The 16,556-nt window shown below is 47.1% G+C and overlaps 1 protein-coding gene across 1 annotated transcript in view; it reads right to left on the bottom strand.

Annotated features, from left to right (window-relative positions):
• PASD1 (PAS domain containing repressor 1) overlaps positions 1 to 16,556 on the bottom strand; it is a 94,994-nt gene that overhangs the window by 12,313 nt on the left and 66,125 nt on the right. Inside the window, exons 16-20 of the mRNA XM_054039294.1 lie at positions 15,978 to 16,136; positions 12,000 to 12,212; positions 10,888 to 11,090; positions 9,752 to 9,844; positions 7,783 to 7,993 (exon numbers count right to left, since the gene is read on the bottom strand). Coding sequence (XP_053895269.1) covers positions 7,783 to 7,993; positions 9,752 to 9,844; positions 10,888 to 11,090; positions 12,000 to 12,212; positions 15,978 to 16,136 — 879 coding nt within the window. The remainder of the gene's footprint in view (positions 1 to 7,782; positions 7,994 to 9,751; positions 9,845 to 10,887; positions 11,091 to 11,999; positions 12,213 to 15,977; positions 16,137 to 16,556) is intronic.

Genomic DNA, 16,556 nt, shown 5'->3' with positions numbered 1-16,556 from the left:
TGATGGTTTCAGTTACAAGGCTATAGTCACAGGGGTTCACCTGTGCTGCCACCACCTTAATTTTAGCAGGCGAGAGCGTGCGAAAGCCCACAAACAAGTGTTAAAATGGCCGTACTGGGTCAGACCAAAGGTTAATCTAGCCCAGTCCTGTCTTCTGACAGTGGCCAGTGCCAGGTGCCCCAGAGGGAATGAGCAGAACAGGTAATCATCAAGTGATCCATCCCCTGTCACCCATTCCCAGCAAACAGAGGCTAGTGACATCATCCCTGCCCATCCTGGCTAATAGCCGTTGGTGGATCTATCCTCCATGAACTTATCTAGTGCTTTTTTGAATGTGATTAATCTGTATAATAACTAACTGGCCAGTTTCCTATAACATGTTTTTGTCCATGTCTTGGCCTCATTGAAACACATTCCAAGTGCAGTACTGTACCAAAGTGGCCCAAAGTCAGCCAAGGCTACCGTAGCATTTTATCAAAAGTAGTGGCAGGTACTGCGCACAGAGTGGGGGTGGGGGGTTTAAACACAAGCTTGTTTTAAAAAAAAAAAAAAAAAAATTTCAACCCCAACCCCCTTTGGCAAATGTAAGACGAGTGCCACAACAGACGTTGTGGTAGTGCCTTCGCACAGCACCACACAGCTATCGGCCAGCCTGAGCTCCAGGCTGAGGACGCTCACTGGTGCTGAAGGGCACATCCTTGATGCTGGGCCTGTACAAGGGCCATGCCCTACACCGGTTTGTGAACTGGGCTGTGTGTATGTTTGTTCCTTGAGTGCTGCACCAATGACTTTCAGCTGCAGCAAAACAGCCTGGGGGTCGAGCATGTATCTGAGGGTACGCCTGCACTGGGGCTGGCGGGGTCATGTTCGGCGCCTGTAGCTGTAGACTGCATGTGCTAAAAACCGAACAGTAGCTGAGCCGTGTGAGTGACGAGTGTTTGGGTGCAGCTGGAATTTCATGGTGGGCAGCCAGCCCTCACGCTGCTTGGGCTACACTTAGTGCAATTAGCCTTAGCCTTGGATTAGGGGTTTGTGGGGGCAGAGCCGGGGGGGGGGCCTCCCCACCTCTTCTGCCTGCAGGCCAGCTAGTCCATTCCCCCGACAGGCAGGAGTGCCAGGTTGGTGGAGCAGGTCGGGGGATGTGTGTGGAGTGCCCATTTTTCATGGGGGCCCTCTTAATTGGCCCACTAATCCACCACTGTGCACCTCTCCTCAAACTGGGTAGGACCCCTCCAGCCTCAGAGGAGCCGGGCCCTGAATGCCAATGGTTCCTCCCTCCCCCGGCCCTTTTTATCGATCAAGAGTTGAACGAACGAACTGCTACTGTCAGTGGAATCCCATTCCTTTCCAAAGACACATCCCTCATGAGTAAGGCTACAGTTAAATCACGGGTATTTTTAGTAAAAGTCATGGCCAGGTCACAGCCAAGCAACCATTCAGGGCCCGTGACCTGTCCATGACTTATATCTGTAATTAAATCTTGGAGGGGGTGGGGGGCACTGGCACTGCTGCTGGGGAGGCGCTTGTGGCCAGCAGATCACAGTTGCCCCAGCCGGCTGGGGACTGCTGCAGAGGCTGGTGTGGCTGTCCTGGCAGCCATCGGAGCAGCAGACCCCAGAGCCAGCTGCTTGGGCAGTCCTGGGCTCAGCCCCACTGGCCCCTGCAGAAGATACGGAGGTTACGGACTCCATGCCGTCTGTACCAGCCACGGAGCCCTGCTGAGGAGTTTGCGAACGCGCCCAGCCATAAGGGTTCTTATGACCCAAAGCACTAATGCTAAGCGGCCGTAGGATCTGCCTTTTCAGCCACATTTGCTGTAGCATGACACACCCCTGGAATGGATACACGGCGGCAACTCACGTACCGACCAGGCTCTTAGAGGCCCTAAACAGGCCTCAAGCAAAAAACACACCCTCGCTTCAGTGCGAGTGTTAGTTACGTACCACACGTTGCACAATTGCCTGTAGCCCTAGTGCAAGTGTGTCGGCCAATGGCTCCCAAGAGGCACGTCCTGTTATACATGTGGGGCCATTTTTGGGCCACAGCATGGATCATCCAAGTGCATCCACGGGCACAATTGGTGCCCCTTGTATTTGCAGGTAAAAGACAGCTACAAACAACACTTTGCTAAGTAGACGTTTGAGGCCGTCATTGGGAAGGCGGTTGCTATTGCACATCATTTTTCCAGCCATGGTCCCTGACATTATAACACGCTTCAGTCACAAGGAATTGGCAGGGACAATCCCATTCCTATACCTCTGGCAGCTGAGGTGGGTAAACACACTCTAAACAGGAGCTCAGTGATGTTAAGGCCAACTTTTTTTTTTGGTAGCAGAGGGGTAGCTGTGTTAGTCTGGTTGTGTAAAAACCGACAGAGTCCTGTGGCACCTTATAGACTAACAGACATATTGGAGCATGAGCTTTCATGGGTGATGAAGTACATCTGACGAAGTGGGAATTCACCTACAAATGCTCATGCTCTAATACGTCTGTTAGTCTATAAGGTGCCACAGGACTGTCGCTTTTTTTTTTTTTTTTTTTTTTTTGCTGGCTAATCTTTGGTACCCAACTTGCAAGCCCAACCGACACCCTGGCTGCCTTGGCCAAAAACTGAGTTACGCTCACTGAGCCAGCCAAAAAAAAAATGGGCACATTTGCCAATTCCAGCCTATGCATTTGCCCCAGGTCATACAGTGCAGCTAGGGGGTTAGACGTTGCCTCCTCAACCTCTCATTGTTAAGCTCCCTTCTTTTCTAGATACACCACCATGGCCTAGTAGCATATTGTACACGGGGCTCCAACCAAGCTATGAAAACAGCTAACACACGTCTCTTCTCCCCTGGTGACTGATGCTGGCTGTGCAGCGCTAGGGTGTGGCCTGATGGAACAGAGCTCTCCCCTAACAGTATGTGCTGCTCTCCTCTTAGGGCATGTCTTCACTACCCGCCGGATCGGCGATCGATCTATCGGGGATCGATTTATCGCGTCTAGTGTAGAAGCGATAAAATCGATCCCCGGTCGCTCTGCCAGCGATGCCGGCACTCTACTGCAGCGAGAGGCGGAAGCGGAGTTGACGGGGGAGCGGCAGCGGTCAACTCGCCGCCGTCCTCACAGCCAGGTAAGTCGACCTAAAATCTTAGGTCGACCTCCCCCCCCCCCCCGTAGTGTAGACCTAGCCTTAGTCACCCGAACGGTGACTTGAGTTTTAATACTAAAATGTTTAGACCTAATTAATATGGTTCTCAATGCCCCATGCAAGGTGCAAACAAGTATTGCCGCCAGCAGCAGGGCACCCAGACTGCCGCCGGGGTGAGCCTGAGCCTGCCAGTTGCTCCACACCCTTCCTAGGCAAAGCCAGGCACCCCGCTTCGAACACGCTCAGCCCCGGCTCTGCTCAGAGTCCACGGTCACAGTTTCACAAGCAGGCGCTCAATAGCCGAGTGCGGGTGGGGCCCACACACGCCCAGGCAGGCCTGGAAACGAACATGCACCTTGACGTTCTTTGGAAATGGTTTTTAAAGTGGCCAAAGAAACATCATAACCCAGACGCTTGGCTGGACCGCAGCCGCCACCAGGGCAATGTAGCTGAGGATGCCTCGGGAAAGTCTGCTGTGGCACAGGGCTGCTATACAGCCTAGGGGTGTGACTGGGGTGTGAGGGGAGTGTGTGGCCCTATGCCCGGTGAGCCCATGGTGCCTGAACAGCCTTTGGGAGCTGGCTTAAAATAAAGCATTCCTGCAAAGTGAGCCCGGCTTTGGTAGGTTTGGCAGCCCAATGGTGACTTACAGTCACCTTTTCCAAGCAATGCTGAGCACAGCTCTACTGCTCACTATGATCCGGCCAGGGCCGGCTCCAGGGTTTTGGCCGCCCCAAGCAGCCAAAAAAAAAAAAAAAAAAGCCGCGATCGCGATCTGCGGTGGCAATTTGGTGGGAGGTCCTTCGCTCCGAGCGGGAGTGAGGGACCGTCCACCGAATTGCCACCGAACAGCAGGACGTGCCGCCCCTCTCCGGAGTGGCCGCCCCAAGCACCTGCTTGCCAGGCTGGTGCCTGGAGCCGGCCCGGGATCCACTTGACCTCACCATGCGTTCAGCCTCATCTGTTTCATCTCAACTACTAGAGGCTGGCACCGCGAGCGCATGTTGACGGAGGGGTCCCAAAAGGGCCTAGAAAGAGCAGATGGATTAGGTTAGATCGAGGTTAGACAATAACCTTTCCCTAAACTCTATTCCGAGGCCAGCCACAATGTTATGACTTTGCCGTTGCTTTTTTTTTTTTGCTTTAAGGAAGTATCCAAGCATTGTCTCAGAGCTGGTATTAATGGCATACATTGTCTTCAGCGTTTGGGATCGAGCATGACCCAAATCTAACACTCAGTTACGAAAAAAAAAAAAATCTAAAAATTAAATATTCATTTTCCTTTGGAAAGACACAAACAGTAGGGCCACTTTACTATACACCCACTGAGGAATAGACATTTTGTCAGTTCATAAATATAAACATATAGTTAAAAAGTGACAATTTACAAAAATACAATTTATTGCTAACCCTATAGGCTTGGAATATCACCTGGGTCATTGTTAGTATAAATTTCAGCTTTGCCAAATTGAACTAGCAAAACCACAAAGTTTGCCTTCATCTGATTTTCAGGTCTAAAGAAGCATGTACTGCAAGGTCCCGTGGAAAATGTAAGGACTCCTTGTCGGTACACCCTGAAAAATACTTGGCTACAGGGAATAAAAACATATAAATTTATCTGCACACGTATCTTATTAATGGTGACGTGAGTTGGTATAACAATAGTACGAAATTTAGGCAAGAGTGGTGGTACAGAAATTAGCAGCATTATCCAATCATCTGAAAAAAACTAATTCTGGGATTGAGGTATAGGAAAAAAGGAAAACAAAATCCACAATGAACCTACTACAACAAAGCGAATTATGTACACGATAATTAATTGGGAGCCTGCTGATTCTGACAGTTTTCTGTGTTCCAAACACTGGTCTTAAATTCACAGTGAATTTCAGCAACATTTAAAAGGAGCGTCCGTGTCCTGAATTGAACATATTTTCTCAGTTGCAAAGTGATCTTTGAACTGACCTGATTAATAACGTGCCTGCAGCTAGAAATCCTTATTGCAGTCCAAAGGAATGGTCCTGCTGTGCTGTGTCTGGCTTAGTGATCAATAACAGCCACATATGACTTCAGAGCTCATTTTCCTACCTAAGTCAACCATTTTTGATCAACAAGTCTCTAACCGCCTTTGCAGATTAGCTTTGGCAGGCAAGAGCACCACAACCAGTTCCTACTATCCTGATTTTAGCCTCCAAATACTTTTAGCACTTAATAGCCCATGTTGACAGGATGTACGTGAACGGGAGTTCTAGCTGGTCACAGTTAAACTGTGTTTAGTCGAACGGTCCTGGTGCTTAATGAATCCAGACTTTGCATTGATCCTGTCGCTGGGCCGCATCAAGGACTGAATACATAAAAATGGTAATCGACAAGGTACCCATTTGGCGATCCTGCTCTCCTGCTGGGACCTTCCTCCACGCTGCCATGTTTCCCTCTGGGCTAACCCTCACCCCTCTGGCACATGAGGAGGGCCTTCTCGCCTCGAATTTCGCCGTCCTTCCCCTGACTGCTGCTCAACACAGCAGCTGCGACTCGTCACCTTCTCCTCATGCCCTGGCTTTCAGGGCAGCTGCATTTCAGGCAAGTCCTGTAAGTTGCAGGACTGACCCTGCGGATGGTGGCTTTGTTGCTGTGGCTGGAGGAAGTAGCCCATGGTATTCTGCTGCGGTATATGAGATGGCTGGAAAATACGCTGATTTTGACTCCCCTGGACCGACTCTGGGGCTTGCATCTGTAGAAAGGAAATGCGACACAATCAGACGGGTTTCCCAGCAATCGCAGATTCTCCTTGTGCCCTGATCTAGCTTCTTCTGGCTGTTCAATGCAGTGCTCTGGAAAGGGTGGGTCTGATTCTGGAAGCGGCTATCAAAGGAACATACAGAGTCTGGGAGCAAAATACAGGGCCTCAAGTTTCAATTACCCCGAGGGCCTCAATTTTCAACATCATTTTCTGGGCACTCAGTTTGGATGCCAAAGTTATTTGCGCTCCTTAAACCGCAGACAATCAAGTACCCAACCTGTGGGGCTAGTCTTACTATTGCCAAACCCACAAGGAAGCATACGGGAAGGCCCCAGTCTGGGTGAGTGCGACTGTCAATGGCTACTACTGAAGTCTAGAAGCATCCGCAGCACCTGCACCCTCCTCCTCCTGTGAGGAGTGATGTCTGGAAAATCCACATAGCAACAGCTCCAGGAGCCTGCTCTCATCCCCCCTGTACACGGTGGCTCAGCTGGGCTCCATGGGGCATAGACCTTGACCAGCCATGCTGCCTGGCCACAGTAAACCTCTGCAGCATAGCCAGCCCATGGCATGTTCCTGGTGGTGTTGAAGTTTGATCTCACAATGGACAGAAATTCTCATCTTTGCAAGGAAATACCCAGTCCTGCAGCGTGACACACGAATGGGTCATGGAAAATAAAGGTGGGCCGTGATTGGCAATGCAACCAAAAGGCCTGAGTGTGAGGCAGCTGTTGGCTTACTGTGACTTTGGACATGTCACTTGACTTCTCAAGCTCTCAGTTTTGCTGTTTTTTACAAAATGGGGCTGAAAGCACCTACCCTTACACAAGTGCTATGAGGATGAATAAAGGCATTACCCCCGTAAAACATTGTCTCTGTGCCGGTGCTGAATGTGTCTTGGTCCACATCCTGATGGGATTATTATGTAATTCCTTCTTTTTCAACCAGCCCTGAGCATAACTTGTTCCACCTGTATCTGATCTCTTCCCTTTACTTTGCTACATACCTCCAGACAGATGAACCATTAAACTTACAGCTTTTGTAAACCCACTCCGTTTTTGAGAGAATGAAAACTATTTTCGATGATTAATTAGCCTCAGTGATTCCTTCCATGAACTGGTTTATCAACCGGGCATGATCCTTGCTCTTGAAAATCAAATCTGTCTTGCGAAAGGTTTGCTCGGTGGCCCAATTAATTATTTGAATAAAGAGCAGCGTGTGGCTGGTTTAAAAAAACAACACCACAGTCTGCTAGGGTGACCAGACATCAAATGTGAAAAATCGGGACGGGGGTGGGGGGTAATAGGCGCCTATATAAGAAGAAGACCCAAAAATCAGGATTGTTCCTATAAAATTGGGACATCTGGTCACCCTACAGTCTGCTCGGATACTACAGGCACATGGGGCCAGATTTTCAAAAGTGCTTTGGACCCAGCAACTCCCAATGCTTAACATTCCCAGCCAGATTTTCCAAAAAGCTCCATGAACTGGGTGCTGAGCTGCATTTGAAAATCTGGCCACCTATTTTGGTGGGAGGGATAGCTCAGTGGTTTGAGCATTGGCCTGTTAAACCGAGGGTTGTAAGTTCAATCCTTAAGGAGGCCACTTAGGGAGCTGGGGCAAAAATCTGTCTGGGGAATGGTCTGGCTTTGAGCAGGGGGTTGAACTAGATGACCTCCTGAGGTCTCTTCCAACCTTGATATTCTATTCTAAAGGGGAGTTAAGTTCTTCTGAAAACATGGTCTCAACTGTTTTGACAATTCCGGTGATACAGGGCAGGCTGTAGGCATGTATAGGTACAATGGGGAAGGGGGTCATGTAAGATAAGACAGACGTATTCAAGTCACGTAAGAGCCATTCCTTCTAAACTGTCTGATTGACATTTACAAACCCCACCCAAGTCTACTACCTGCAGGTAGAGATGTTGCTGCTGAACCTGTTGTTGGGGTGGCCATTGGTGGAGATGAACTGGAGGTTGCGTCTGGTGGGAGGTGAAGTTGGCCTGTGGAATCATGACCGAAGGGGTAAATACAGGAGAAGGGGCAGGAGCCCTGACTGTGCTACATGTAATTGGCTGCATCTGTAATGCGGGAAGCAGCATCTGCTGTTCTGGAACAAATCTGTAGAGAGAAGGAAAATAAAACACTAATAGAAGGTAAACAATGAATCATATGAGAATACACGCCGGAGAACTACGCTGATTAAAACAAAGCAAAATGCAGTTCTCTAAACCAAATGCAGTCTGGAAAAACGGCCCGGAAAATGTACCAGACTAGCCGCAAAAATCTCCCATCAAGGGCGGCGGGTAGCCATAGGCTGTGCCTCCCCATCAGCATGGCACGGCCCCGCTCACGCTCTGCCCCCAGAGCCCCTCCTGCAGTTCTCTGCCATGGCCCAGGCTGGCTGCGGTGGGCCTGGCCAGCCTGCTGCAGGGACTCGGGGTGGCTGGCACTCGGATGCACCACCAGGAGCTGGGGGAGTGAGGGGACCTCAGGCACAAGGGGAGGGGCAGGGGCTAGCCTCCCTCAATGGCTGGGTCACTGGCCGCCCATGTCTCCCACGTCCTTTATCAGGACAATGAAGTGGAATTCATACTGGAACGCCACATGTGAGAACAAGAGTATCTGATTTGGAGAAGCTGATGGCTCTGTTGTATGGCTGCACCCCCACCAAAACCGCGAGTCTTGTGACTTGGCCAGTTTAAATAAGAGATTCATCGATTCACAGATTCCAAGGCCAGAAGGGACCATTGTGATCATCTAGTCTGATCTCCTGTATAGCACAGCCCAGAGAACTGTCCCAAAATAATTCCCAGAGCAGATCTATTAGGAAAACATCCAATCTTGATATTAAAATTGTCAGTGATGGAGAATCCACCATGACCCTCAGTAAATTGTTCCAACAGTTAATTATTCTCACCATTAAAAATTTACACTTATTTCCAGTCTGAATTTATCTAGATTCGACTTCCAGCCATTGGACTGTGTTATACCTGTCTCCGCTAGGCTGAAGAGCCCGTTATTAAATATTTTCCCCCATGTAGCTACATACAGACTGTAATCAAGTTACCCCTTAACCTTTTCTTTTTTAAGCTAAATAGCTGCAACTCTTTGATCAATGAAACCACCACATCCATCGGTGTACTTCGATTTAAAGCTCTCTGGGGCAGGGACCAATACTTTGTTGCCTGTTAGTACAATGCCTAGCACAATAGGGGTGGCATCTCTGGGTGCTACTGAAACAACAATAGAAATAAGGTGATTAGTACTAAACTTCTGCGCCAGCACAACTCTGAAAGGTTTGCAGCTGTGTTAAGATGAACGGGTTAGAGCATAAGAACACAGCACAGCGTTTTTCTATGCCAACAGCGCAGTAACAATGCTTTTCTTTCTCTAGTACAGTCAGTGTAGAGCTGGACAGGGAATGTATTTTATTTCCCGTGAACATTTCTCAACAAACATTTTTTCATTTCTGTCAAAAACTTTGAATTTGGGTGAAAAACCAGAACCGGAACATTGTCCGTTTTCTGAAACTGAATGCAGCAAATGGTTGCCAACCCCCCGCCAAAACGTCAGATTTTAGTTTTCAATAAAAGCCTGAAAAATCTGGATGAGAACTGAAATGTACTTGGAAAATTTTCTATTTCATTGAAGGGATGTTTTTCATTAAAAAAACAACCCGACTTCATTTTTTTTTTTCAACCAGCTCTAGTTACTTATCTCTTTACCACTGATTTTTTTTTCTTTTTTGGTAACCAATGTTTTTGATCATTTTCATGACCCCGAAAAGAACCCCAGTAAGATCTTGCACGTGGACAAAGCCTCTGGAGAGAAAGCTCACTGCTGAGACAGTGTACCGCAGTAACAGGGCAGACTTACTTTGCTTGCTGTCTGCCAGCACTGTTTTGTGATGACTGATTACTGCCATTAGCACTGGGCATCAAGGCTTGGACCGGCTGATCTAACAACATTCTACGCAAGAATGAAAACATGGCACAGTCAGAAAAGGTATTTGTTTTTTCCTATGTTCAGATTCTTCAAAGTCAAGCTCTAGTCCCCTACCCCCGTGAAAGCGCTCAACTCTTCACTAACTCATTCCATCCAAGATTATGGACCTGAATGCTTATGTGCACATAATGTAAGATCACAATTTTATCATCCGCTCTAAAGAGACCACAGCTCTGAGTTGAAACGTCTAAGCCTTTCAGATCACAAATGTTTAATTGATCTTGCTAACATTATAATGTCCCACCCTTGTGCAAATTAAGAATCCGGTTCTTTCATTTGCTTTGGACACGAACACACATTTAGCCGGCATCTGCCCACAGAACAGTTCCAGGTGCCTCACAACACATGCCAAAAGTTAAAGTGTTTGCATGTTAGTTTAGAGAGCCGGGTTGGGTGGTGATGGGACTGTGTCTGTAAAGTGCATAGCACACAACAATTGATAACAATATTTGGGCCAAATTCCACCCTGGATTACATGGGAATTTGGCCTTAACATGTTTAATGATCTAAAAGCTCTTTTAGACAGAAAGGCCTCCAGGCAACTTTTTTTTAAAGGGCCTGATCCTGCAAGCACCTTTGAAAGGGCCTGATTCTGAGAGCCCTTGATATAACCAACGTCCGCTGAGACTTCACGGGAGTTCTGCACGTGGATGGCTAGCAGGACTGCACTGAAAAGGGCTATTCCCAGGGCATCTATCCTGGCAGGAGAACGGATATTCTGGAGTTCCTGGGCAACTAAGAGAAAACTATGGGAAGCACTAGTTTTGCCTCTTTCTTCCCCTGAAACCAAAGTTCAGCTCCCCGTGACCGAAGCAAGGCAAATAGTACATCCCGGGCCTAAAAACCTGTTACGTTATATGGGAGGCATATGTATGGAGGCGTTAGTAAAGCATAGCTCCTGACGTGTAGCATGAAAGCCAAGACGTCACTGCTGCCCAGTCTAGTGCACAATGATATGTTCCTCCCACTCAGACCTCATCAAGGGCCAGCACTGATTGCATTCCTACCTTAGACTCCTATCTTGGCTGTAGTCAGACGGTTGTTGCCTTTCGCTCATTTCCGTCGGCATCTGAGCAGAGACAGTGATGGGCTGAGTTTGGGAAAACACCATGGGGCTGTTGTAGAGGGGCATCGAAATGCTTGTCTGCGCTGGCAGACATGTTTGCTGGGCCTGGCTGCCTCTCATTAAGTGCTGCTGCTGCTGCTGTACCTGAGACATAAAAAATTGTCCCCGTTAGATGCATCGACTCCATGGTAGAGACCATCTACCTTTAACGTGCAGTTAGAAGGCAGACTATGTGACAATGGCACTTTCTGCTCCCTGAATACGACAGGGGACAGACAGCAGATCTGTCGAGTGCAACTAGCATTTCTGCAGTAGGTATCCCTCAGTGGCCATTGTGCAGGTGCTGGGAGACTTTGCTGTAAAAATAAGTTGTCTCTTCAAAATCAGAATATAACAGAAGGGGGAAAGCAGCACAGATATGATGGAAGGAAGGAGCCTATAGTGGGAGAAGGTGACTGAAAAATCTGGAGTCCTCACTAACGGATTCTTGTACTTCCTCTACGAATATGCCTTCTTCTCTGAGTTATAGCAGTGTAACTCCCACTGATTACACCTGAGCTATTCCAGATAGACTCTGGTCTAACTAAGAGCAGAACTGGAATCATAGGACCAAAAAGATCTCTGGTGTGACTCCACTAACTTCAACAGAATTCCACCAGGAATGATTTTGGTTCTCCTAGGTCTAACACCGTTAGGCCATTAAATCTCTAGATACTACATCAAAGTGACACCATCTACATTTATCATGTGAAACAAAGTAACGTCTTAAAGCTGATTAAGTGACGCACGTCCCACCCACTACAGCATGAAACCTAGACTCAGGAGGCATGAGGAGAATTGTGCTCATTAGTGGGGGGGGGGGGGGGGGGGGAGGTAAAGTGGAGGGAGCCACAGGGCCCGGGCATCAGCATCAAACTTGGTGCAACTCCAGCCAAGTCAGGTGGAGTTGCCCTAGGGATGGATCTTCTCTAAACGAGCTGACGTGCAATAATTACAAGAGCCATTTATAAAGAACATTCAATTGCTATTGAAGAAAACCGAGAAGTTAGCAACCTGTGAGGAAGTGACACAAGGTTCCCTGAGGAATTGATGTGGTGACGGTAAGTGTGGGGCACTATAGTGTTTGGATCCCATAAGGCCTTGCTGCTGAGACTTCTTGGCTGTGGTCTGCCTGGTTGCCCCAGGCTGCTGTGGTTGGGATGGCCTTCTTGGGCTCTGTTGTTGTACGTTGTTAAAGACTAAGGGCATAGGTTGTTGCATCAGCATCTGTAAGAAAGAGAGACATGAGCTGGTACAGCAATTTCTGCATTTAATTTTTTAATGCATCTACCTGACTGTGCTACAGTAAGCTCTCGTGCAATGTACAATATTGCTGATGCAAAAGACAGTGTTCCCAAGATCTATTAAATCGATACATTAACATAAATTGTGCTGGATTCCCTATATCCAATAAAGCCAGGTCCTGTGCCATGGCTTAGCAACGTGGTATTGAAATACAGACAGTTTCGCCTCTAGTTCACTAGCTCTAACGAAGCTTAATCAAATCAAAACTGAAAGTCACTGGAATCTGATGGCTTTTGCAAAACAACTGGAACCTGCAGTCCAGATGTTGGGCTGTGCGTGCCTAGATCACAAAACTCACCACAGGGAGCTCAGCCTCAACAGAGAAGAAGGACTAAAGGAACACGGATACTTATCTAACCCACCATCTCTAGTTGCTGAGCCCGTATTCTTTACTCATGCAACATTCCCACGTGTACCAATTACAGTAAAAAGCCCTACATGGGCTTTTGTGCACGTGGCTATTTTCAGTATACAAAACCAATATTACAATGGACAAGGCCATGTTTGCTGGTGGAATCTGGTACATTCTGCAGCAGTGAAGTGGTTAATATACAGAGCTGGTTTGTATTTTTTCCCCCTAACGTATTTGTTAAGGAGTAGATCTAATTTGTGTCAATCCTTTCTCAGCTATTCCCCAATCCTATATTTTTGGCACTGTAGTTTGACTGAATTTTTACCAGCCCACCCGACCCTTCTCCATATTTGACTGACTCATTGGTGAATAATATCCATTTAGAATGATCAACTGTACTTTTCTCTCTTTTGACCTCTTTGCTACTTTGAATAGAGAATAGTGAACATCTAAATTAAAAGTGCATGCAAATTAAAGTGATGCCAATCATGCACAGTAAATCTGATCAGATTATAGTTAGTAAAGTTCAGCTCTCAGTTTGTAAAACTGGATTATTTTTCAGTATATTTGTTCATTGTTGACTTTTGGATAAAAGGAGGAAATGGATGCAGTCACTATTGTTCTAGCTGCACCATGGTTTGTTATAATCAGTGACAAATCCAATGCACGGATTAAATACAAAATAATCTATGATGCATGTGTGCTCTAATGTCATGAAACAACTTTACACCAGGGGTGATGTGCAGTTAGCTCTTTAAAAAAAAAAGGGATCACAGGACAGTCCGTAGATACCAAAAAAATTCCTGTGTAAATCATTTCTGGAGAACATTCCATTTCCAGAATTAAAGCATACTCAGTAATTCCAGTGTCACCACGCTCAGCATATCTGAAGAGCATTTGCTTTCCCATGTTTTGTGCTGTCATTAATTTTAGTGTCACATCTACTTATTTCTTTCATGACTTAATCTAACAGGTGAAGAGCGATCATTGCCTTCCTTAGTGTCATATTTGATTCGAATAGCCACCTCGCCTTAATTAAAGTTTTTTTTCCAAAAATTGGCATCAATTATGATGCACTGGCTTTCACTAGCAGAACATATCCTTTGTAATACTATGAACAATATATGTCCTCTAATTCCTTAGGAAGAATTTGGGCCTACTTTTTAAACCTATCTTGTTCAAACACAACATTAAGAGAGAACAGAAAACCAACCGTTGAGAACCTCATAACACAATAAAACCCTGTTACCTGGCTTCCCAAATAAACATTGCAAATAGTTTGTGACCATTCAGAGCCAGTGAATAGTATGATACAGAATTCTTTTATTTCACCCAGAAATGCTCGTATCAAAGCTAAAACCTAGTCTCTTGTTTTATGGAATTGTATGGCAGCTAAGGATACAGGGGATGGTGCAACGCTGTAAATTGCTTTGTTCAAGTTACTGGAGATGAGTCTGTGCAAATGATACTTTTATTGCAACTTGTGGCTATTTTATGCAGTGGCCAATATGGAACACAAATACTGTATTTTCTCAAACAGCAAAGTCTATGTTATCTTCCATAATAGCATCACCGTCTACTGTAGTGCTTCATACTGTAATGAGCCACTAGGGGGAGCTACAAGGTCATTTTATTCCAGACACTTTAAGAGACAGACATTCTGATTAAATAACGAATTAATAAAAAGTAACTCTGGGAGTAAGGTTGTAAGTTTCCCACCCCTGACTTGAAGAGCTCAATGATGGAGTTTCCTCTGTGAAAGCTTCTAATTAGAATAAAGCTAGTCACTTGCTGACCTTTAACAGCACATGAATTGATTTATTTTGGAGGAAATCTGCCTGAGGTCTTTATAATGGCCAGAACCTACTGGTACCAACTACAGTAATTATTGGAATAACCACTAGATGGTGCTTAATCTTTAGCCATAAATGCACTATCTATCTGTGGTACTTAAGTGACATACAACAGTTGAAGGGAGCATTAAACAACAACGTTCCAACAGTCTCACTTGTTCCCCGGGCATGTTGGGCTGTGTGGCTTGTTGCTTTAATCTTCTCCCTTCCTTCTTTCTCTCTACTCCTTCCCCTCTTCAATCCTATATGCCAATTCCTGGCAAACTGGCCCTGTATATTTCACATTAGGGTATAGAACAATCACACCCAGTGAGAGAGGGTGTTCAGAATGCTCAGGACTCGATTGTACTGTGTTAGCTGGGTCACAGTGTCTCCAACTCCTACACGGTGTCAGTCAACATACATAAAGCAGCTGCAGCAGAATCATAAAATACAATAAGATAGTGAACTGTGAATAACAGAAAATCAAATGTTCGCTTGTGCCCACGTAGTTAGGTGGAATCCATGACCACCCCAATCCTATTAACCCTGTCAGTTTTAGCTGGAAATCTGCTATTCAGCTTCTGCAGTCTAACCCGATCATTCAAACGCCAACCTCTTCTGAGTAGGTGACTTTTTATTAGACATAAACTTTGGGAATTTTTTGATTTGGCACAATTACCAATTTGATATTTAAACAACAGGGAAGCAAGAACCTCCAGCCCTGCTGCTACAAACACTAAACCGCCCTTTCTTTCAGGAATGATCACGGTTCAACAGTTCAAGGGCTTAGGAATACATTGCCGACACTGTTCATTTCTCATTTTTTTTCCTTGTGGCAGGAGGGAAAATGCCCCACTGGCAGAGGTGAAAGTAAGACGGTACGCCCCGGTACCGGCAAGAGCCGGTTTGCAGTACCGGGGCTGCCCGGCTTCCCCAGGGGGCAATTTAAAGGGCCTGGGGTTCCCAGCAGGGGCCGGAGCCCCAGGCCCTTTAAATTGCCACCAGAGCCCCACTGCTGGAGCCCTTGGGTAGGGCTGCGGGGTTCTGGGGGCTATTTAAAAAGTCCGGGGCTTCAGCTGCTTCTACTGCCCTGGGCCCTTTAAATAGCCGCCGGAGACCCACCACCGCTACCCCAGGGCTCCGGGGGCTATTTAAAGGGCTGGGGTGGTAGAAGCAGGGGAGCCCCGGGTCCTTCAAATAGCCCTCGGAGCCCCAGGCTGCTGCTGCCCCAGTGGGGGCGGGGCACTTACCTTACAGGGTGGGCTGGGGCTGGCTCTGACTTCCTCAGCCATGCCCCTTCCGCCCTAGGCCCCGCCCCTTCCAGGGGCCAGAGCTGGCCCCAGCGTACCGATAAGTCACTGGACTTACTTTCATCCCTGCCCACTGGGCTCTTTTTCTACCCGTCTGGACCCTCCTGACGGTTAAGATAAAATCAAATGATACTTTGGGCCCAGGGAATCAGACATGGAGAGCGGGGGACACTGGGACAGATTCACAGACCTGCAGATTGGAATCTTGCACTAGTTGGAGCTGCTCTTTGATAACATGGAGCTCTTCTTGCTGTGTCTTGATGTCAGCTTGCAGTATGCGCGTCCTCTCCTCCAGCTGTTCTTTTAGTTGATGCATCATCCCTAACTGGGCTGGGAAGTGGTACACTGGCTGTGGAGAACAGAAAACACCTCACAGTTAGCACCTAGCTGGATGAACTAATATTGCTGCTGACTGCAGAAAAGCGAATGCTCTCCTGCAGGACAGACGGCGTCTCAAAATATGGGGAGCTGCCCCCCTGGAAAAGATGACTATATTGAAAAATTACACATTGGACACTTGCAAGTCGATGCACCACTGCGTTACTAGAATCTCACGCCGGTGTACCACCACCGAGCCTAGCTGTGGAGTCACCCAGTGGTGAATCAGATTTTGGTTCTCTTTCTATACTTGTACTGGAAAGGTCAGGTGAATGAGGAAGCTGTCTACTCTTCCTATCAAACGTTGCAGCCCTAGTGACGTTTGATTGGTTATCATTACTTTGTTCCATTTCTTCCTTGCAAAAGAGAATGGGTAAATGGCAGGAGCTTG

This window comes from Malaclemys terrapin, chromosome 9 (assembly GCF_027887155.1).
Source record: "Malaclemys terrapin pileata isolate rMalTer1 chromosome 9, rMalTer1.hap1, whole genome shotgun sequence".
Lineage (NCBI taxonomy): Eukaryota > Metazoa > Chordata > Testudines > Emydidae > Malaclemys > Malaclemys terrapin.
The sequence above is the reverse complement of the archived record's forward strand: the minus strand, read 5'-3'. Positions and strand labels throughout refer to the sequence as shown.